The sequence below is a fragment of the Phaenicophaeus curvirostris genome, chromosome 1 (assembly GCF_032191515.1).
Source record: "Phaenicophaeus curvirostris isolate KB17595 chromosome 1, BPBGC_Pcur_1.0, whole genome shotgun sequence".
Lineage (NCBI taxonomy): Eukaryota > Metazoa > Chordata > Aves > Cuculiformes > Cuculidae > Phaenicophaeus > Phaenicophaeus curvirostris.
This window is the reverse complement of record NC_091392.1, coordinates 206187712-206212112: the sequence shown is the minus strand read 5'-3', so window position 1 is coordinate 206212112 and position 24401 is coordinate 206187712. Positions and strand designations below refer to the sequence as shown.

The 24401-nt window shown below is 40.4% G+C and overlaps 1 protein-coding gene across 1 annotated transcript; it reads left to right on the top strand.

The window, feature by feature from the left end:
- The first annotated feature begins 508 nt into the window (after positions 1-508).
- CFAP300 (cilia and flagella associated protein 300) lies at positions 509-23073 on the top strand. The gene is made up of 7 exons (XM_069883545.1): positions 509-618; positions 2080-2161; positions 3382-3454; positions 8410-8576; positions 10815-10987; positions 17422-17488; positions 22740-23073. Exons 1-7 carry the CDS (start codon positions 509-511, stop codon positions 22875-22877), a joined length of 810 nt encoding a protein of 269 aa, XP_069739646.1. The 3' UTR covers positions 22878-23073.
- Positions 23074-24401: the final 1328 nt, after the last annotated feature.

Below are 24401 nucleotides of genomic sequence, written 5' to 3'. Positions count from 1 at the left end.
CTGGGAGGGACCTTAAAGATCATCCAGTTCCACCCCCCCTGCCATGGGCAGGGACACCTCCCAGTGGATCAGGCTGCTCAAAGACCCATCCAGCCTGGCCTTGAACACCTCCAGGGACGGGGCAGCCACCACTTCCCTGCACAACCTGTGCCAGTGTCTCATCACCCTCAGAGTGAAGAATTTCTTCCTAACAGCTAATCTAAATCCCCCCCCTTCAAAGCTGAAGCCATTCCCCTAGTCCTGTCACTACAAGACTTTGTAAACAGTCCCTCCCCAGCTTTCTTGGAGCCCCTTCAGGGACTGGGAAGTCACTGTAAGGTCTCCTCGGAACCTTCTCTTCTCCAGGCTCAACAACCCCAACTCTCTCAGCCTGTCCTCATATGGAAGGTGCTCCAGCCCTCAGATCACCCTCGTAGCCTCCTCGGGGAGAAGGGGCCGGCGGGGGCTGAGGAGGCGGGGAACGGGGCCGCCGTTCCCATGGCAGCGGCCGCCGGCGCTGCGGGCTGAGATGGCGGCCGGGGGGCGGCGCGGCGCGGCCCCCTGCGCCTTCGGCCCCCTGCCCCGCAGAGCCTTCTCCTTCCTGCACGACAAGGACATCGGGCACCGGCTCTTCAAGTGGTGCGGGAGGGGGCAGGCTGGGAGCCACGAGAGGGAAGTGGGAGGGAAAGGGGCGAACTCGCCTCTCTCTCTTTCTCCCTTCCCTTCCCTTCCCTTCCCTTCCCTTCCCTTCCCTTCCCTTCCCTTCCCTTCCCTTCCCTTCCCTTCCCTTCCCTTCCCTTCCCTTCCCTTCCCTTCCCTTCCCTTCCCTTCCCTTCCCTTCCCTTCCCTTCCCTTCCCTTCCCTTCCCTTCCCTTCCCTTCCCTTCCCTTCCCTTGTTTCCCTTCCCTTGTTTCCCTTCCCTTCTGTTTCCCTTCCCCTTCGTTTCCCTTTCTCTTTCCCAGAATTGTAGAATAGTTTGGGTTAGAAGGGACCTCAAATATCATCCAGTTCCAACCCCCCTGCCATGGGCAGGGACACCTCCCACTAGATCAGGCTGCCCAAGGTCCATCCAACCTGGTCTTGAACACCTCCAGGGATGAGGCCACCACAGCTTCCCTGGGCAACCTGTGCCACTGCCTCACCACTCTCATCATGAAGAAATTCTTCCTGATGTCTAGTCTCAATCTTCTCCTCTCCAGTTTATACCCATTCCCCCTCGTCCTGTCACCACAAGCCTTTATGAATAGTCCCTCTCAAGCTTTCTTGTAGCCCCCTTTCAGGTACTGGAAGGTCACTAAAGGAAAGGTTCCCTTTCCTCTTTCTCTCTCCCTTTCCTCTTTCTCCCTTCCTTCCTTCCTTCCTTCCTTCCTTCCTTCCTTCCTTGAAGATGATCAGAGAGCTGGAGCACCTCCACTATGAGGACAGGCTGAGAGAGTTCAGGTTGTTCAGCTTGGAGAAGAGAAGGGTGTGAGGATACCTTATAGAGACCTCCCAGTACCTGAAGGGGGTATGAGAAAGCTGAGGAGAGACTTTTTACAAGGGAATGGAGTGATAGGATGAGGGGGAATGGCTTTAAATTGGAAAGGAGAAGAATTATATTAGGCATTAGGAAGAAATTCTTCATGATGAGGGTGGTGAGACAGTGGAACAGGTTGCCTTGGGAAGTTGTGGCTGCCCCATCCCTGGAAGTGTTGAAGGCCAGGTTGGATGGGGCCTTGAGCAGCCTGGTCTGGTGGGAGGTGTCCCTGTCCATTGCAGGGGGGTTGGAACTGGATGATCTTTAAGGTCCCTTCCAGCTAAACCCACGCTATGATTCCATGATTCTATGATGTGTTTCATCTTTGCAGCACTGCTCTCGTGCTGCTCAAGTAGCAGTGATGCTTCCCCCATCCAAAGAGAGATTGAGGCAGTTATAGGTGAAAATGAAGAAAAAAAGAAAAAATATAAATATAAATATAAATATAAATATAAATATAAATATAAATATAAATATAAATATAGGTCAGAAGAGGACTTTATGTAATATGCCTGCGGAAATTTGTAGACTGAATAAGTACCTAGTATGTCTGCAGAATATTTATTCTCATTTTTTCATTTCAGGTCTATGAAAGGCAGGATTACAGCACAAGCATTCAGTTTTGACCAGCAGTTCAAACCCTATCAAAAGGATGAATTTGTTATGGTAGTTCTGAGTCCTTTATATCTTATATTGACTTTTTTTCCATGAAATTATAGCTATTGGAATAATGCAAAACGGCAAATATTGTAGCAGTGTTAACATGCTGTTTGCCTGCTCACTGTCTCCTTGAAAGTATGTTTAGGTGTGGTTCTCAAGTCTTACTTTGTGGCTTAACTGTATTCTCCAGTAAAAATATTTTAGTTTGTATTAATGTTTGAAGAAGGAACAATTTAGTCATTCAAGCCCACGGAGGGGAATCTGAACTGGATCCTGATCTTGGCCACTGCATTTAATGTTGGGAAGTCCACCCCGGGGTAGACTTCAAACAGTTTACATGTAGCCGGCACCCGTGCTCACAACTATTACTTCTTTGTTGCAGTAATTACGCTGTGCAATTAGACACACATATGCACCATAATCTTGAAGATTAATTGGGTACCATTGCTTTATGCTAGAATATTCAGCTCTCAGCTTTTGGAGACTCAAGTCTCTTGCTGATTTTGGGCCCTCCAACTTTTGTTGTCTGCAAAGTGAAATCTGTTAATTTGTCTGCAGACAGAAAAAAATAAGAATCTGTGATTTTTAAAACAGTGTGGTTTCGACATCTGTTGTTTTAAAAGCAACTCATTGATTTGTCGTTTGTCTACATGATACGGTTATACTGGATAAAGAATTCAGCCTCTTTGTATTTAAAGAAATTCACACAGAAATATGCCAGTATTTCATCTCCTACTGATAAATATGTCAAATGATTCAACTTTACAACATATGCATTTACCTTCTTATTGCTTGTGTCTTTTGAATTAAAACTGTTAAATTATTGCTAAGAAATTATGAATGCTGTGAATTGAGAACAAAAGGACCATTACATTATACAGACTGATCTCTCTGTATCCCAGAGAGATGGAAAAAAGATTTGCTGCTGCAGAGACTGAAAAATCCATCATCAGCTTCATCGCGATTATTCACTCTGCTTTTATGCATATACATAAGTGTGGGGTTTCTTAATTGGCTCATTTGGCATTTAAACTTGTCAGCTACCAACATTACTATGTATTTCTCCCTTTTTTTAACTGATAAATCAATAAGATTGAATACTTCAGATCTTACTGTGGAACACCTTCTTCATCCCTTCAATAATTTATAGATTTCTTCTATAATAACTTTTTGATGATTATATGTTTCATTTCACTAACTTGTGTTCTCTTATTTGAATATTCTAGGCATTTTTTAAGGATCAAAATGTGAACTCCAGTCTAAAGTTGCTCTCATCTTCAGGACAATGGACTACATTGGGTAAATTTAAAATAAATGAATCTTAAATTAAAAAAAATCTCTGTTGTAACTGTTTTCCTCTCATTTATCATTTAGTAACAGTGACAGTTCATATAGGTGTATCGTCACCTGGCAGAAATGTCTTAAAGAATAACTTCTTTTCCTAAGTAGTGAGAAAAGATTCTTACCTAGTTTGCTAGTAAATTGTCAAATTTTACACTTCTTTTTTAACTTGACTCTGTATTGATCCATAAACCAAGGTACGGGGAGTGTTTTTATATGTCTGCGATGTCCTGTTGACCAGACCATGTATCCAGATGTAACCAACTGCGTTATTTCATAGAATCATAGAACAATAGAATGGTTTGGGTTGGAAGGGACCTTAAAGTCCACCCAGTTCCAACCCCTGCCATGGGCGGGGAACTCTCCTACCAGACCAGTCTGCTCAAGGCCCCATCCAACCTGGCCTTGAACACCTCCAGGGATGGGGCAGCCACAGCTTCCCGGGGCAACCTTTGCCACTGCCTCACCACCCCCATTGTGAAGAATTTCTTCCTAATGTCTAATCTAAATCTTCCCCCTTCCAATTTAAAGCCATTATCTGTTATGCTATGATGCCATGCCCTTGTAAGAAGTCCCTCCCCAGCTTTCTTGGAGGCCACCCCCTTCAGATACTAGAAGGTGACTCTAAGATCTCCCAGCAGTCTTCTCTTCTCCAGGCTGAACAACCCCAAGTCTGTCAACTTGTCATCATAGCAGAGGACGTTCTAATTTGTGGAATTACAATACTACCTTATTCAGATAATACTTGGATAAAGACACTCTTGTGTAGATGCAACCACCTTACCTAGGACAGGTCTGAGATTATTGCTGGTTTAGAAATTAAAGTTGAGAGAGCAGAAGATTAGATAAAGCACACCCCTGAGCTTGTGTAAATATGCTGTCTGCACAACAAAAGGAATCTGGGTGTGGAAAGAGAGCCACGTGATAGATCACTCCAGTTGCAATCATGGCATAAGGTTGACTTCATTTATTGCCATATGATTAACTGCTTATAACACTTGATAGTGTCTGTAGATGGAGAGCGGATGCTACAGGAGAAAGACACGAAATACTACAGGATTTTACGGCACCATCTTGAAATAGTATTTTTGATTGATGAGATTTCATATGATAATGTAATGGGACTATGCACAATGTGAACTCTGATATTGCCAAAGTGGTTTTCCTTAGTAGGAATATTATAAAATGGGGTAGAGGGAAGTCCTCAGTTCTTTTGGTTTGTCTGCACATACTTTAGTGTGTGTGAATATTTAATGGAGCTTCAGGAATTTTCCAACTTTTCCCTTTCAACTCTCTGGAACTGGCATGGGTTTTCCCTGCTATATACAATGACACCAGGCATTGCCACCTTTTTGTCAGCAAAATCTCTTTTCCAAACACTGTGTCTGACTGTTAAAACAATTAAAATATGTAAGATGCAAAAACCATCTCAAGTTCCCCTTCAAGTACCTCTTTTTCACTCTGGCAAGCAGAAAGAGGATAAATATATTTCAAATTGTGGGTAAAGCTTTTCCTGCTTTAGGCAAGAGTTTTTTTAGGCTATCTGTCTCTCTTGTGACTTGCCAGTCCCTGTAGTGAAGGTCAGTGGGTTACATACCTCGTGTTAAGCGCGGAGAGTCACTTGCCAAGTATCCCAGCTTAACTCCTGATTCTGCTCAATCTTCCTCAGCACAGAGGTAACACATTTTGTTCTGAGGACTGGAAGGGTTCCCTTCCTAAATCCTGAACAGCTGGTATACCCCACTTGCTCTTAAAATTTCATCTTCCCATTCTTTGCCTATTTTTGGTGAGGAATGTTGGCACATTTTTCTGTACTTAGTCTTCATGTGCATTTTTTGAAAATATAGTAAGAATTAGCTTTGAGTGGGAGGAGGTAAAAAATAACCTTCTAGTATTTTCTTCTTCAGACATGCAAATATATTAATCCAGATATATGATTTACTTATCGCTGTGAAGTAAGTCTTTTAAACACAAGTTCCTGTTGGAACTGTTGGAGCAGGTCCAGAGGGCAATAAAGATGATCAGAGGGCTGGAGCACCTCTGCCATGAGGACAGGCTGAGGGAGTTGGGGTTGTTCAACCTGGAGAAGAACTGGGAGACCTTAGAACGGCCTTCCAGTACCTGAAGGAGCCTCCAAGAAAGCTGCGGAGGGACTTTTTACAAGGATGTGGAGTGACAGGATGAGGGAGAATGGATTTAAATTGGAAGGGGGAAGGTTCAGATGAGACATTAGAAAGAAATTCTTTATGATGAGAGTGGTGAGGCACTGGCAAAGGTTGCCCAGGGAAGTTGTGGCTGCCCCATCCCTGGAGGTGTTGAAGGCCAGATTGGATGAGGCCTTGGGCAGCCTGATCCAGTGGGACGTGTCCCTGTCCATAGCAGGGGGGTGGAACTGGATGATCACAGAATCACTAGGTTGGAAAAGACCCACTGGATCATTGAGTTCAGCCATTCCTATAACCACTAAACTATGCCCCTCAGCACCTCATCCACCCCTTTTAAACACCTCCAGGGATGGTGACTCAACCACCTCCCTGGGCAGCCTGTTCCAGTGCCCAGTGACCTTTAAGGTCTCTTCAAATCCAAACTATTCTATGATTCTGTGATTCATTTTTTTCTTCTCTTGAATGCTTTTTATCCTCACCTTAATATTACCAGACCATAATACCCTCAGTCTCCATCGGTTAGATCAGAAGGTGGCATAAAATATGGGGTCCCCAAGGAATGCATTTGATGCATTCCAACTTATGTCTCAATTCTCTTGCTTTTAAATAACTGCAATGAAAACTAAGTAGTATTTTTTCCTTGGAGATGTTACTGGCCTTGCACCTGTCAGCAATCTTGGGGAGGCAGGACTGTGCCTGGTTAAGATCAATTAACACTCAAAAAGTTATCTTCAGAGGGATAGGGTTAGTGTCTTTTTTGATAAATAAAAACTTAGTATTTGCCTAAGAAAGGGTCTTGAGTTGCCATGTGTACTCGAAGCTCTAACAATTGCTCTCTTTGGAATGGGGTTTTAAAATCTAGAAGGTAATCTTAAATCAGCAGCTTGTTAGGCTACTGTTCCAGGATATCATTTGCAAAAACTGTAGATATCATTTGAACCTATAAGTCATGAACCTGCACCTTTTAATTTTGAAATACCAACTTTTTAGTACAGAGAACTGAACTTATAAGATGTATGTTCAATATAAACTGTTCTATAAATTGTAAATTGCAAGAGGTTTCCCTGAGGTAAAAATTGTTCTTCAGCTTTGGGAGAATTCTAAATATACCTAATCTGAGGTTTATCGATACCATACTAGATATGCAAGGTGTTCATTTCATAGAATCATAGAATCATAGAATCATAGAATAGCTTGGGTTAGAAGGGACCTTAAAGATCATCCAGTTCCAACCCTCCTCTCATGGGTAGGGACACCTCCCACTGGATCAGGCTGCCCAAGACCTCATCCAACCTGGTCTTCAACACCTCCAGGGATGGGGCAGCCACAACTTCCCTGGACAACCTGTTCCAGTGCCTCACCACTCTAATTGTGAAGAAATTCTTCCTTATGTCTAGTCTAAATCTGCTCCTTTTCAGTTTATACCCATTGCCCCTCATCCTGGCACTGCAAGCCGTTGTAAACAGTCCCTCTCCAGCTTTCTTGTAGCCCCCTTCAGGTACTGGAAGGTCGCTATAAGGTCTATCCAAGTATATTGGCAGCACTTTATATATATTCCAGAGGTAGCTGTTATAAGAAGGTTAATCTACTTAAGTATCTTTCAGCTCTTTTTTTTTCCACTTGCAGAGTTAGAATCGTTTGAGTTGGAAGGGACCTGAAAGATCATCTAGCTGTCATGGCATTTCTTCTTCCTATTTTACTGCTCACTTTTACAGTGTTATTAAAACCAGTCACACTATTCCAGGAAATTCTGAATCTCCAATATCAAATCTCACCTCTCAAAGGGGGAATAGGAGCTTCCACTTATATTTAAGCTTTTCCATTTATAGTTTGGTTTTCTGAGCTACTGAACAGATTACAAAGCTCTAGATTTTTTTCTTTTTTTGATGAAAGATTTCATAAAATCTTGTTTCAGAGCAAAAGTGTCTCCATTCCTCCCCCAGTAAAACTCTAACAATCTGAAGGCCTATAAATAGCTTAGTTTTTTATACTTTGAGCTTTTTTTTTTTTATACTTTGAAAATGTAAGATGTCTCTTTTTTTTTTTCCTTGGGTCATGTAATTTCTGATTTTTATTAGACTTGACTCAGGTTTTTATTAATATCATTTACAAAAGAATTTCTGCATTGGATGCTGATTTAGTGACGGGTGACAGGACAAGATAAAATGGCCTCAAGTTGCACCAGGGGTGGATCAGATTAGACATCAGGAAAAATTTCTTCACAGAAATGGTTCTCAGGCACTGGCAGAGGCTGCCCAGGGAGGTAGTTGAATCCCCATCCCTGGAGGTGTTTAAAAGACGGGTAGATGAGGTGTTCAGGGATATGATTTAGTAGCAGACAGGTACGATTGGACTTGATCTCAAAGGTCTTTTCCAACCAAACGATTCTATGATTCTATGTTGAGTTTACATGGTGTTTCATCTATTCTTTGTTTCGGTTGATAGTATTACCAACAGGGGGAGCAAACACATGAGACTTAATGGAAGGCAGCATTCAGATGAATTTAGTATTTTCTTGACACTTATTTCTTTCTTAGCTTTCTTTGGTTTTTGATGGACTGTGTGATTGACTCATGCATAGATGAACTGTATTTTTTTATGGGATATGCCACACACAACCCTTTAGAGAAGCTAATTATTTCCATACTGCATTGAATTACAAATGACCGTAAAGCCATTAGTATGTGGAAATTCTCCTGTTTTATTTATTGCAAAAGATTTGGAGTGAAGCCTTCCTATATATTCCAGGTTCCAAAGTGACAAAAGTTGAAGCTACAGAGGTGTCCTGTACGCAGATTTCCATGTCATTTTTTGATCGGCTCTACTCTGAAGGAGTTGTTAGAGAAACCGGAGAAATTGTGAAATGTTACAACGACTATTATGACGACATTCTCATCTCTGATGAATTAAGGAAGGTCAGTATCGCAATGAATAACTTCCTATAACCTTCCATACTCTGTTAGGTATCGTAAGGACACATTTTTCAGTCTTTTTTTTCTTCAATACATACTTTTCATGGTAAAAATAGGCACTGATAGCAATGCGATAGAAATTGATGAGGCACTGCAGTATGTGCACGTGTGAAAGAAATGGCTGTTTTCCAGGTGGGCCCTCTTTCCTATTCACGTGGGAGAAAAAGGTAAAACCTTCTTAAACCCATTCTTGTCACAAGTGCTTGGGTGGGAGGTGATGCAGCTACTCATTTGCCTAGGAAGGAAAAACAAGTGGTACTAATGGAAAGGTCCCACGATACGCAGAGCTGTGCGTTCACCTAACCTTCCTGGTCATTGATGAAGTTAAATGTACTCAGTAGCTACATCCTGAAGCATTCCTGGCTAGGAATGCTGACCATATCATACATGAAGGCATTTAAGGAAAGGCATCTTCATATATTTTCAGTGAAACAAAAGAGAGTAAACTATGAAACAGGAAATTATTTTTCAGTATAACGCTGGAAAAAGGACTAAATATAACTCCTGAACAGGCCTGCAAGGTAAAACCTGCTTGCTATATTCCAGTGGAGGTGTTAAAGAGCAAATTATTCTGAAAAAAATTCTAACAGCAGCACCTTCTTAATCAACATATGTCTTCATTGTGTTTCTTTTGACTTCATAAGCTAAAGCATTTTCTTTTTTTACTTGTGTTTGTTTAGCATTAGCAAAGCATAGTGTGGGAGAACTGGATTTTGCTCTTCCTTGTATGTATAATCATCATAAGTACTTAATAATTATAGAGTTGCACTCATTTGCACTTGGCAAATCCTTTGAAGGCTATGCATTTGAACCAGTGACACTGGTTACAGGATGTGGCCTGAAATACTGGTCTGTCTTGTAAAGTTCTGGGAAAAGGAGACAACTCAAGCTCAGGTTTGAATTTCAGATGTGGTTTGTAGCCTAGCAGTTCAAAATACTGTGTATTTATTTATAAGCCGGGTACATGAGAAATGTTTTCTGAAAATCAAGTATATTGGATGTAGGAAAGTTAGAGGCAACATTTAAAATAATAAATCATTGGAGTATCACTCTCTTTCCATTTCCCTGCCCTCAGAAGGGATGTCTGTGTCTGTATTTGCAAGCTGAAGGATTCACATTTGTTTGAAATGAACGTGATTCCTATTTTTAAGACCTAAGATGGCAGAACGAAATAAGAATCAAAATCTCCCATAAACAACATCAAAACTTCAGACTGAACGAGTCAGTGCCCCAGGATGATAGATTGCAGGGGGCAGCAAACTGTCTGTCACCTGGTGTCAAAGGCTGGCCCTCTGCTGCAAAACTCCATGTTTCTTTTCCAACCTGCCAGTTCATCTTCTTGCTTCAACCAAGAGGGAGGTTGGGATACGTATGAGGTGGCCACCAGCAGAGTTGCTGCCCTGATCCATTTTTACTCAGGTTGTGAAGTGACGTTATAAAGAAAGCCAGAGAGTGATAAGCTCCTGTCTGGCTTTGACTGGTTTGCCTGGGTTGGCCCCTGCAGTTTGGGTGATGCGGTTCAAACATCTTATAGCCATACTGAGTTACAAGTCCTGTCCCCCCTCACAGACCGTGGTGTTCGGAGTAATCTAGCAAGTCCTCTGTATTCACATAATATTGCAGCAAAAGGTGGGTGAGATGCAGCTGGATAGCGTGGCTGGTTTATCCAGGCTACAAATGAAGGCTCATTAGAGTTGGCAGTAAAGAATGATGTGGGTTTGAGTGATCTTCTCTGGGAGATCTTTGGGACTCCTTTACTTATATAAGATAACTGTGTAAACTTAGAGTTAAAAAGTAAATGTAGGCAAAGTTAGTAAACACAAACTAATTGGCAGTGATCACTATATCAAATATAGCTGGGTTATTTTAGGATTACTGATTGTTTCATTACCACGATGAGCAATTAAACAGTGAATAGGACACCACTGAAAGATCTTCCCTTATGTCTTGTGCACACAATTGTGACAGTGATTATGCTTTATATTGTACCTATAAATTCTGAACATAATTGCATCATTGGAAGAAGGATTTCGAGAAAAGTACTTTTTTATTAACATCCCTAGTTTAAATACTTTATATAAATGCAAAATGTGACATACAGCAAATTAGCTGCATTGTTTATAAACTTAAACAGGGAATGTTCATCTATTTGATCTGTTTGTTGTTTTCTTTTTCCACAAGGTCTTGCTTCTGGAAGATTCAGACCATTATGACATATTCAGTCAATTGGATCGCAAGGAATTTCTGTTCTGTATTTTTAAGCATCTTTGCATTGGAGGAACACTTTGCCAGTTTGAAGATGTGGTTGGCCCATACTTAGAAACAACGAAAGCTTTATATAAAGACTTGGTGAGGTAAGGATTTTCCAGTTTATACATTTGTAGATGTATGTGCTGTGCATAGATATTTGGTGTCTGTGTAAGCAGCAACGTGCACTCAGAGCCCAGAAGGCTAACTGTGCCCTGGCCTTCATCAAAAGAAGTGTGGCCAACAGGTCAAGGGAGGGATTCTCCGATCTTGTGAGATGCCACCTTGAGATCTATGTCCAGGTCTGAAATCCCCAACATATGAAGGATGCGGAACTGTTGGAAGGGGTCCAGAGGATGGCTATGAAGATGATCAGAGAGCTAGAACACCTCTGCTATGAGGACAGGCTGAGAGAGTTTGGGTTGTTCAGCCTTGAGAGGAAAATGCTGCAGGGAGACCTTAGATCAGACTTCCAGTACTTGAAGGGGGCCTCCAAAAAAGCTGAGGAGGGACTTGTTACAAGGGCATGTAGTGATAGGACAAGGGAGAATGGCTTTAAATTGGAAGGGGGAAGATTTAGATTAGACGTTAGGAAGAAATTCTTGTTGCTGATTGTGATGAGACACTGGCACAGGTTACCATGAGAAGCTATGGATGCCCTCTCTCTGGAGGTGTTCAAGGCCAGGTTGGATGGGGTCTTGAGCAGCCTGGTCTCATGGGAAGTGTCTCTGTCCATGGCCGGAGGGTTGGAACTGGATGATCTTTAAGGTCCCTTCTAATCCAAACCATTCTATGATTCTATGATTTTGAAAATTTATTGTGCACTAATGCTTCAAAAATAAGGCTGTTATTTAATCAATCTGCAAGGTTATTTGTGTTCTGCAGTCAACATACCATGTAACAATGGTATGTTGGTATGTATTTAAATGGCAAAATATATGCAATTTTAATGGCACCTTTCCCACATAAAAAATTGTTTTACATTACCTACATGGACATTTATTTTTTATAATTCGCTGCCACGTAAAGATTTTTGTTTCTGTATTTGTTTACTGAAATCAGATCTGTTCCCATTGCCATTGATGTCATTGATCAACAAGTCTTGGATGTATGGCTTTGGACTACTTTGATAGAATCATAGAATCAGAGAATGATGGAATGGTTTGGGTTGGAAGGGACCTTAAATATCATCCAGTTCCAACCCATGTGACATAATGTATATACTCAATACTGCACTACAATGTACACAAAAAATCCTAACCCTAACCTTCCTTCCTTCTCAGCTCTGTTTGGAATGGTGTGATGACCAATTCCTATTTCATCTCCTATTTTAACTATATTAGGAAAAAAAAAAATTAAGGTATATTCATAGTTAAGGCATTATTAAATAAACTTAAGAGTAAAATTTTTATGCCTGAACAAAGATACACTGAAAGGATTAGACCCTGTGATTCTTAATAACCTGAATATTTCTTTCCTTATGTAGCACTTGTGCACAGATTGCTGTATCAAAATATTTAAAACAAAATATTTTGCTGTTTTTTGGATTTTTTTGTAATACTTAAGCAAAGAAGCTTACAAATCTTTAATAACCTCTACGCAGCTTTCAGATTTCCTTCCAAATGGTTTGTACTTTTCAGGGTGCAAATTGATTTAGTCGGGTGCTGTTTCCCAGGGTCATCTAAAATAAATTATTAAACTAGCAGCAGAATAGTTGATAATTTCAGAGAAAGCACTGAAACAGAGAAAACAAGTGTTATCAATAGTCAAAGAAGGTTTTTAGAAATAATGAACTTAGATGGCTGCACATATGAATTGGAATACTATGATTGGTCACCAGAGCTTTCTTCTTACTATGATCAATCTGGATATTTTTGCATCATACATGGATGGAAATCAAGTGGGTACTTCAAAAATACTGACTTCAGAAATATGACTTAAAGGGATCCATCTGTGCTTCAGTCTACTCTCCCTTTTCTTTTAAATTGTTCACTTTGCACTTGAAACAAGCTGTTTGTTACTCTAATCCTTGGCCTTAGTTGACTCTGCATTGACTACAGCTGCTTCTGTTCTTGTGTTGTTGAACTGACCTAGGACAAAGCACAAATCCCATCAGTTCCTTCACCTTATTAGTTCCCTTTGCTGTTCAGTTGTTTTCTCCTAAACACATTCAAGTTTTTTGTTCTAAGCCACTTTTTTTTTTAACTTATCTTAAACCTTTACCCCTTCTTTTTCCTTTTCGTGCTATAAAGGAGTCAAGTAGCTTTTGTTACTTAAAAATAGAATAGAATCATAGAATAGAATCATAGAATAGAATCATAGAATAGAATCATAGAATAGAATCATAGAATAGTTTGGGTTGGAAGAGACCTTTAAGATCATCCAGTTCCAACCCCCCTCTCATAGGAAGGGACACCTCCCACTAGATCAGGCTGCCCAAGGTCACATCCAACCTGGTCTTCAACACCTCCAGGGATGGGGCAGCCACAACCTCCTTGGGCAACCTTTTCCAGTGTCTCACCACTCTCATAGTGAAGAAATTCCTCCTTGTATCTATCTTAACCTGCCCCTCTCCAGTTTTTACCCACTGCCCCTCATCCTGGCGCTACAAGCCTTTGTAAACAGCCCCTTCCCAGCTTTCTTGTAGCCCCTTCGGGTACTGGAAGGTCGCTCTAAGGTCTCCTCAGAGCCTTCTCTTCCTCAGGCTGGACAAGCCCAAGTCTGCCAGCTGGCAGCTTGCTTTGTATCTTCCAAAGTTCCTGTGACAAAACTGATCTTCGACATTTATGTACCATGTATCTCTCAATTTCTGTGCCTATAAATGGCTGCTGGTTTCTCATGGCCAGTGCAGCTGGTGTTAATGCTGACAAGCATTTGAGACAGAAAGTCACAATTTGACTAAATCTTTTGTCTTGCTCCTTTGATATTAAGTTCTCTGTCAGTCCGGTGAAAACAGCTTTTGATCTTGACATTTCAGACTTTCCCTCTCTCTTTACAATCACAGTTGGCTCCTGCTTTGTCTCATTTCTCCTCCTGCCTCCAGTTTATCCAAAATGACCTTGCTGTTTGGTCACCACTATCTTTAGAGAGAAAACACCAGTGAAAGGATAAGAAATGCAGCTTGAAAAGGGATATTCATGCCACAGTCTTGATCTAATTTCTAATTTCTAGTCCATGCTGTGCACTGTTTTACTTCATTTTTGCACAAATTACACCACAAAATAAAGCAATAAAAATTACTTTCTTATGGCCTCTTATTTTCAGTAAACAATTGTTAATGAGAGCAGTGGTCTCTTAAATTCTGTTTACCAAACAGTTCGCCTTCAAATTCCTGTTGAAAACCATCTATTCGTTGAATTCTTCTTTTCTAGACTGCTATCCTCCATCTGGTTTCTTTTCATCTTGGATTGCAGTCATATTGGATACTTTCTACTCTTTGTAAAATGATATTAAAAACTTTTTGTGGTATTAAAATTTCTGTAAACTGTACTCTTCTTAAGCTTTAATTTTTACATCTTGAAGACTCAGAAGGCTTTGTGAAAAACAATGGATATTATAATAATTATTAGCCACTAGAACCACAGAATCACAGAATCATAGAATCATAGAATGGTTTGGGTTGGAAGGGATCTTAAAGATCATCCAGTTCCAACCCCCTTACCACGGGCAGGGACACCTCCCACCAGACCAGGCTGCCCAAGGCACCATCCAACCTGGTCTTCAACACCTCCAGGAAGGCGACAGTTCTGCAAAAGGGTCTTCAGTGTCGGGAATGGCAAACCTAATATGAGTTTTTCCCCACTTCTCTTTCTTACAGCCTTTCTTTTGGCCTTTCCTGAGTTCTAACTCCAAAGCACTAGCATTCAAAAAACCAAAAGGTTTGAGGTTTCTTTTTATTACAGTATTTCCGTGTATACTGCTTAATTATGAGAGAATGCAATAATCTTTTGAAAGTAACCACTCTCCTCACTCTAGATATTTTACAAGCGCATCTAGGGACTTCTAAATACAGTTGCTAGATGGCAGACATTTTCTCCTTTCTAAAAAAAAGTAATAATTACTTCGTAACGAATTAACAAACAACTTGTCTGTTCCTAATCCAGCAGTAATTAGTCTGTGACCAGTTGAAACCATCCATAATTTTATCATTGTGTCCTATCTTGTGTAACCTAAATCATTTAGAATTCCTTGTTATAGTATTTTTGGTTTAGTTAAATACATTTACCTCACAAAAACTTGTTAATTAAAATATAATCTATGAACCTTTGTTGCTAAATCTTGTCTTCTATATTTAAGCCCTGATTTTTCTGACAGTGTCTCTCCGTGGTGACAGCTGCCATTGTAGCTTGTAGTCATCATTCTCTTTTCCTTCCTTTTTTGCCATTTCCACGCTTTCCCCCAGAATGAATGAATTGATGCAAAAGCATTGAGTTTTTCTTTTAATGTCTGGAAAGCCTAATAAAATATTGCCAGTAAGGTTAGGATATAAATAGAACCCAAAGTGAATTGAGAGAGTATGAGGAATTTAGCTCTTCTTAAAAAGAGAATAGATACATATTAATGTGATGAAGGAACTACAATATACAATGAATAGTTTAAAAGTTAACAATTTGAAAGAGCAAAGATAAGGTAATACCCTGTTCAAGAAGAAAAGGTAGGTTTTTTTCTAAAACCTTTTAGGAAATAGAGCAAATGAGCGTGTCAAAGGCAACCTCCTGGTCTCTTTCAAGTCAGCAAGGGAAGAATCTCATCCGACTTTGGCAGATACATTATTTTGCCTTAAAAATTAACCAAAGTACTAGAAATAAACACTCGGTCTGAAAAATTACTTACAGGAAGCTAACCACAAGGAGAAAATTTCTCAAGGCAATGGAATAAATAGGAAGACTTATTCTCTGTCACCCTTTATTTTGATATCTTAGATATATATAACATAAAAACTAAGAAACGAGAAACTGAAAGCATTGTTTTCAGACACAAGACTATGAAGCCAGAGTAGCTTAAATACAACAAGCTTTTGGGGTGTTGATATGTGGCAGAAAGTGCTAACCTTCTATAACTTTTTTTGAAACTTGTCGCTCTCTGAAGCAGAGACGGTCAAACAGTTTCTGAACGGCTACACTTCACAGCGAGTACGTTAGCATAAACTGACGTTCACTTCAGTTTATCTTAATATGCTGGTCTGTAAACTGCAGTGGTTCAGAAGCTGAGTCATGAACCAGTTGAGCTGTCCTGCTGGGAAGGCAACAGTCTCTAGGGGGCTGGTAAGACGGACAACTGGGGCCAGTACCAGTTTCAGCAATGCCATCTTAATCCTCTGTTGAGCATATCAACATTTCAGCTGCAACAAAATATGCTGAGAAAGCCTTGCTACTGAGTCACGACCGGAAAGATCAACTTCACAGCATAGTCTTAATTCATACACAACTATGCCAGTCCTCTACAGATGAAATCAGTTAATTGGAGAGCTGATTTCTTTTATTGGTTGGAGAGATTGAATCAACAAAGATCATATTGGTTGGGTTGGGTTTGTTTGTTCTTATAATAAGAAGCTTTGCAAAAGCAGTGGTAAGAGTGGACTCAGAGCTGGTGCTGCGTACAACTGGGCTTTGTTTAAAATGCACCTTCTAGCAACTCGCCTATATTGGGACCTCTCCCACGAGCTGATTCTGTTTGTAACAGGCAGGTTTGGAGCTTTGCATTTCTTGGAACTGTCTAAGTATGGAATTGATAAGGCTCAACTGCTCCACAGTGAGTTAATGTAACTAGGAATCTTTTAAATCAGATGAATAGGAGTTACATGATCGAATTTATGAAGAAATGTAAGCATTGCTTAAAGCAGACCCAGGGAAAAATGACACATTTAAAAATACCTGGATTTAAAATATGTTGAGATGCTCGGGTGCTTTGCAATAACATCTTAGTGTTGTTCGTAAATGTGACAGAAAAGAAAGCAGTCTTCACAACAGTCTAGAAATATAAAAATTCAAAAGTAATATGATCCTAAGTTGTGCAGCTGTCTATATATGTAGCATTCCAAACGAGGAAAAATGAACCTACGCTATAATTCTATGGTAATTTAAAAGGAGCCAAAGTCCATATTTCTTCACCAGTACTGCTGCTGCTTCTTGTAGTCTGTATCGAGATGCAGTTCACTTCACAGGTTTTTTTTCTCAAAGAATATGTGCAAGTTTTTTACAGAACGTTCAGCTGAATAACATCAAAATGCGGACTTTATATTGGAGTCATCTAGGGCTTGGTAATATTGCTGTGATTTAGGAGTTGAAAAAAGTGAATCCAACTCAGATGAAAAGATGCCTATAATAGTTTTCAGTAAAATGTCATAATATAATGTCATAATAGCCAATGTCCCTTTCCATGGTCACTGTGACATCAACTGAATTTTAACTATTGAACCGAACTTGACCAAATTTGAGTGAGAACACAGTACATATATTAAAAATGTGTTCATAAAATGAACGATGCTAATAATCGGTGCTTACTGTATGTATTAAGTATGTGTTATTCCCCTGTATTTCAGTGTTCAAAAGAATCCTGAAACAAAAGAAATACATATTACTTCTACAGTCTTCAGAGTGTCCGCATATGTAAGTATGAATAATTTTGTGGTACAGGATTTTACTGCCAGTAACATGCATAACATAGAATCATAGAATAGTTTGGGTTCAGTTGGAAGGGACCTTAAAGATCATCCAGTTCCAACCACCTTGTCATGGGCAGGGACACCTCCCACCAGACCAGGCTGATCAAGGCCCCATCCAACCTGGCCATGAACACCTCCAGGGATGGGGGAGCCACAGCTTCAATGGGCAACCTGTGCCAGTGTCTCACCACCCTCATCGGGAAGAATTTCTTCCTAATGTCTAGTCTAAATCTTCTCCCTTCCAATTTAAAGCCATTCCCACTCATCCTATGACTCCATGTCCTTGTAAAATGTCCCTCCCCAGCTCTCCCGCAGGCCACTTTCAGGTACTGGAGAGCTGCTATAAGGTTTCCCTGGAGCCTTCTTTTCTTCAGGCTGAACAACTCCAACTCTCTCAGCCTTTTCATAACTATGAAAATAAATGAATTGACGTTTACTCAACGAAGGCATAATATTCCATTTTAAAGGGTTATCTTTCCACAGTCATCATCATTTTTTATTCATTAACTCTTTTCCCTGATCTCACCCTGATTTCTCATCCTCTTTACTAACTCTTCATCAATAACCAAAGTTTTATTTCATAGCTCACAAAAAAAAGATTTACTGGATTACATTTGAAGTCATCATAGTCATCCAGAAACTAGTTTATGAAGAAAATATATGTTTAGGTCAGAGTATCCTGGTGTGTTTATGTATAATTGAGATAGCAGTAGGAATTAAGAATCCACTCTTGACTTTGTCTACGTCTGTTCCTAGAAACGTTGCTAGAGCTTTCTGAGTGGGCTTGTATTGCATCTCTTTCTGTAAAGACTGCAAGGAAGTTTAGTACCCAAAAAGGCTGGGGTGGTAAGACGACTGCTAAACTCTTTTTCCCTCCCTTGTCAATCGTCACACCCTGCTGTTACTCTTACAAAATCATACATTCATCGTCAAGATAAATATAGGAACTAGCTGCGTGTTTACTAGATTCAGCGTATCTGTCATTTAATTGCTGCAGTAGGATGAACTACTCCAAATTCTTCTTGAGTAACCAGAATATGTGATAATTAAATGTCAGGTAATGTACCCACGTTCAAAAGAACCAGCTGATGTCATTTCAGCTGGTGCTTAAACTTCCCTGTATGTTGCCTATAGCCCAGTTGTTCATCTGTGGGTCACCACCTTTTAAGTGCTTCGTGTGATTCATAAAAGGCTTTTGAAAGGTTTTTGAACCTTGGATACACTTTATGGGTGTATCAAAATTTACCTTTCTAGTGGGCTGCAGATGTGGTATTTGGATGCTAAGTGGTATTTTATCATCACTAAAATAAAACAAAAAATCAAACCCCTGATAACCTGATGTTGTTCTGTTATTGCGGTTTCCTCCCATCTCTGAATCAAATGTATTGATGTGAACTGTCCGGATTTCTGTTTAGGTAGATTCATGACATTTAGGACCTCCCTTAATTGTCTTTGCCACATAGGGAAGGGAAGGGAAGGGAAGGGAAGGGAAGGGAAGGGAAGGGAAGGGAAGGGAAGGGAAGGGAAGGGAAGGGAAGGGAAGGGAAGGGAAGGGAAGGGAAGGGAAGGGAAGGGAAGGGAAGGGAAGGGAAGGGAAGGGAAGGGAAGGGAAGGGAAGGGAAGGGAAGGGAAGGGAAGGGAAGGGAAGGGAAGGGAAGGGAAGGGAAGGGAAGGGAAGGGAAGGGAAGGGAAGGGAAGGGAAGGGAAGGGAAGGGAAGGGAAGGGAAGGGAAGGGAAGGGAAGGGAAGGGAAGAAGGGGAGACTTAAGCAACATTTTGAAAACAAAGAAGTAAACGGATTAAAGCAAATCCAGTGTAAATACAGAGTGTGCTACTCTCCCTGGAACCTTGGGGTTTACTGTACATTCTAAAAATTTGTGAGGCGGAGGAGATCTGATATTCTGGTTTCCATTAAAGATGATCCTGATGAATTTTCTCTCAGAATAGAGAAAGGATAAATGGGCTTGTCTGGATCGTTTGATGGTTCTAAACGCTTTAAACTCTACTTGGCAATTACAGGAAGGGCGCCTGCTGAAGCAGAAATGCCTTGTGCTTGCACTGAAAAGTTTCTCTCAAGGAGATAACAACATTTCTACAGTACATTTAGTTTCTGAATTAATTTGGTAAACAATCATAGACTGTGTTATTATTATCTTAATGTCGAGCTGACAATTTTTAAGCCATGTTTTCTTACTTGGTATCTAAAAGAAAGGACATAACCTCTTAGCCTGATATAAATATTCTGGTAAAAGTGACTTGAAGAGCAGTTGAGAAGTTAGGACGTGTGCTATTGTGAGCTGGATTAATAAATGAACAAACAAATATACTTTTATATCTGCACAAGTACAAACCAGAAATTAAGAACTTTGTATGACACCATTGTAACAACATCCCTTCCTTTTTATTTGGTGTTTAAGATGTCCTAAGAAGCCCTTGTTTTGGTAACAATATCTAAACCCCCACACTATTAGAAATGTAAATATTTCCAGGTATTAAAGCACAGTTATACATGTCTGTAAATCTTTTTAGCATCAAAATTCACTATACCTACGCATCACAAGAAAAATAATTTTAAATCTTGCAACCAAGTACTCTGTTGAACTCCGAATACCCTTGAGAAGTTTGGGGCTTGCATGTTATGAAAAGTTGTTACAACAGAAGTATGTGTAAGCTAACTGGTATTTTAGAACTTTCTGTACCTGAACCTGAGCTATGGCAGCATTAGAGCCAGTGTAATACATAGTTTATTCATTTAAAAAAGTTGTTGATTAAATGATGCAGTTTTGAGAGATGCTCAGAAGTATCTTTATTCCTCTGTTATGCTCTGCATTATCCTACGCATATGCACTCTTAAACCATCAGCTGATGACCTACAAAGGAAAAATAAAATCCTCCTACTCTAACATCAGTAAATCAATCATGCCGTGTCTGAACCGAAGTCCATGCTGCAGATGGAATTGGTATCATTCTTAATTCATGTCCGTGGACCTTATTGCTCTAAAAACTAGAGTAAATCTGTGTAAATCCCAGAGCCTTTATGCTCTCATATTTTAGGGTTTTAATGACCTCTTATGCCAATTAAAAGAAATTTAAGAATCCTTTTAATTTAATTTAATCATATTTATTATTATTTTCCCAAACCCAAGTCTGGTATATTCTGGAGTATCTTGAAATGCCTCATCACCAGAACTTCATCCATTTTTTGTTCCTGAGTTGTTGAACAAAGTGTTAGTGTGCTAACACTGCCTTTAAACAATCAAAATCTCAACTGACTCCGTTGATCCCATAAAGACTGCAGGAGTGGGATCTTCAGTAGCAATGGGAAAAAAGTTTAACTAGAAACCACATCTAATGTTGGTCTTCTAGGTTTTGGTTTCATGCGTGAGCCTAGGTTATCTTTGGATCAGACTCCAAAGGCATTGTGATGTTGAGTACTGTAAAATCATAAAGCTTGCTCTCCTTACTGCAATTGAGGATCCAGTGTTTATTACACATGTATCCCTAAAAAAAACACCTGAAGAGAGCTAGGCATCTTAAAATTGGAGCTACAGAACTTGTCTGCTGCGTTGCTTAAAAATAGAAGGCTATTTTTAGCCTTTGGAAAATGCTATGAATAAACATTATCAACTCTCTACCTGTCTCGAGCAATACTTTTATGGTGGTGCTTGTCTTAGTTTAAGATTGATGGTGTTGAATAATCCCTCAAAGAAAGACACCAGAACATATAGTAGAGGCCTCATCCTCTTAGAAATAACGAGAAAAAATGGGGTGTCAGTAACAGCTACTGGATAAAATTCACAGATGATCCTTGGAGTAGAAATTGGAACCCAGATCTTTTCCTTCTAGGCTGACTGCTTTCAGCCACTGAGAGAGGTTACAGTTTTCATGTTTCCCTGTTCCAAAGGAAAAAAAAATTATTCTTTACAACGGAAGACAGCTTCAACAAAAGAATCCTGTGAGAGATGCACCTCTAATCTGGAATAGTTTGGGAGTTTAAAAACTTTCCTGAAGAAAATGGGCAATATATGAACTACAGAAATTTTCCTCAGACAAGAAAGTGGAACAGAACCTACATCTCTTTAGCTGATGTATAAAAGTGATGGAGAGCAGGAGGAAACTGTTGTGTGTTGTACAAGAAAGAAGGTGTCAGCTATGCATTTGTTGATCTTTTTGCACGTTTAAATTACCAGACTGAACATATAAAAAATCAGCCCTACAAAAATCCTATCCCCCCATCTGGTTTCTGGATCCCTACTGGATTTGAAGCACATGTCAAGCTATGCTGCCCTGTCAATGCTGACACTTTTATTGACATGGGCAGACGCAGGATGTTAAATTGAAAAGCCCAATTCTTGTAGTGGTTGTCAGCTGAACGTGCTTCATCAGAGTGGAGATTTTGGAGCTGGGTGCCTACATTCCCTTCAAACCCTTTCTGAGGATTGGCACACACACTGTTTCCACTAACAGTTCAAAGTTGTTAGTTAGAATCGTAATAAGGGTTTTCCTTAAAAGTGAGTATTTGAAACTGAACAGATGCATTAACAAATGGTAAGAGAAAAAGAATTACTGACAGAACAGCTTTATGTATAGTGTCACTCAATGTTTTTCTGTTTCAAAGGAAGTATGAATGGACCCCTGTATGTTTCATCATCTGTATGCTAGGCTGTAATTGTATAAACACATGCTTACGTGTTTAACTTTACATTTTATATTAGTAGGACATTTACCTCGAGGTTATTGGAACTATTCAGATAGAACTACTGTGCATGTCATAGCATCAGGATCCTCATGGAGACAAAATGCTGCTTAAATAAACTACGGCATATTTGTTCTATTTTGCCACGAAATAAACTCTTACAATTGGAACAAACGAGGGGGAATGGCTTCAAATTGGAAGGGGGGAGATTTAGATTAGATATTAGGAAGAAATTCTTCATGATGAGGGTGGTGAGGCACTGGCACAGGTTTCCCAGGGAAGCTGTGGCTGCCCCATCCCTGGAGGTGTTGAAGGTCAGGTTGGATGGGGCCTTGGGCAGCCTGATCCAGTGGGGGGTGTCCCTGCCCATGGCTAGGGGGCTGGAAATGTATGATTTTTAACGTCCCTTCCAACACAAACCATGCTATGATGTAGTTTTTATTAATTCTCTCATGGGTATCCATGTTGTCACTAATACTGTGGTTTTTACTTCCTCTCAGGATAACAACGGCCTCTGTTACCCTTCGAGAAAAAGCCATGATCAGAGTTTTGCCTACTTGGTCGTGGATCCCTGCAAGCGCCACGTGAACGTTCTGTACCACTGCTTTGGTGGAAGCTTGTTTACTGACCAGTTATAAACCTGGCTGTTCTCCAGTTTTATAGAAAAGGTGGCCTTCTCTCTGCGCAAATTGAGGTTTTTCTGAATTCCTACTTTCCTTAGGATGTGCTCCTCGATTACATACACTGAAAAGCTACATGTCCACATCAGTCTGACTGCGTGGTTACAGTTCCATCTCCCTTCTCTGTTCACCTTAATTCAACTGATTTGTTACATTTTTGTGTCATTTCTCTGTTGAGGTTGATGTTTTGCATCCCTTCTCTGTTCACATCAGTTTTGTGTCCCTTTTCAGTCCACGTCAATGTGACTGTGCGGCTACAATTTTGTGTCCCTTCTCTGTTCAAACCATTCATGTTGATGTGACTGTGTGGTTAGAGCTTTGTGTCCATTTTCTGGCCACATCAACGTGACTGAGTCGTTATAGTTGCGTGTCCCTTTTCCATTCACATCGATGTCACTGTGTGCCTACAGTTCTGCGTCCCTTTTCCATTCACATCAATGTGACTGTGGTTACGCTTTTGTGTCTCTTCTCCATTCTCGCTGATGTGACTCTGGTCACAGTTCTGTGTCCCTTTTCCATTTACATTGATGTGACTGTGTGGTTACAGTTCTGTGTCCCCTCTCTGTTCACCTTGATTTCACTGCTTGCTTACATTTTTGTGTCCCTTTTCCATTCACATCGATGTGACCGTGGTTACAGTTTTGTGTCCCTTCTCTGTCCACGTCGATGCGACTGTGTGATTAGAGTTTGTGTCCCTTTTCTGGTCACATCGACGTAACTGTGTGGTTACATTTTCGTGTCATTTCTCTTTTCACATCAATGACACTGTGGTTACAGTTTTGCATCCTTTCTCTGTCCACATCGATGTGAGTGCGTGGTTAGGGTTTTGTGTCCCTTTTCTGATCACATCAATGTGACTGAGTCGTTACAGTTTTGTGTCTCTTCTCTGTCCACATCGATGTGACTGGGTGGCTACAGTTCTGTGTCCCTTTTCCATTCACATTGATGTGACTGAGTGGTTACAGTTCTGTGTCCCCTCTCCGTTCACCTTGACTTCACTGTTTGCTTACATTTTTGTGCCATTTCTCTGTTCAGGTTGATGTGACTGTAGTTACAGTTTTGTGTCCCTTCTCTGTCCACGTCGATGTGACTGTGTGGTTAGAGTTTGTGTCCCTTTTCTGGTCACACTGATGTGGCTACGTGGTTACATTTTCGTGTCATTTCTCTTTTCACATCAATGACACTGTAGTTACAGTTTTGCATCCTTTCTCTGTTCACATTGATGTGAGTGCGTGGTTAGAGTTTTGTGTCCCTTTTCTGGTCACATCAATGTGACTGTGCTTACACTTTTGTGTCTCTTCTCCATTCATGCTGATGTGACTCTGGTCACAGTTCTGTGTCCCTTTCCCATTTACATTGATGTGACTGTGTGGTTACAGCTCTGTGTCCCCTCTCTGTTCACCTTGATTTCACTGCTTGCTTACATTTTTGTGCCATTTCTGTGTTCACATCGATGTGACCGTGGTTACAGTTTTGTGTCCC

Coding starts and splice junctions, on each gene's coding strand:
- CFAP300 (XM_069883545.1), top strand. CDS start 509: ATGGCGGCCGGGGGGCGGCGCGGCGCGGCCCCCTGCGCCTTCGGCCCC. Junction 2,162..3,381: donor AAAAGGATGAATTTGTTATG/GTAGTTCTGAGT, acceptor TGAATATTCTAG/GCATTTTTTAAGGATCAAAA. Junction 8,577..10,814: donor TCTCTGATGAATTAAGGAAG/GTCAGTATCGCA, acceptor TTTTTCCACAAG/GTCTTGCTTCTGGAAGATTC.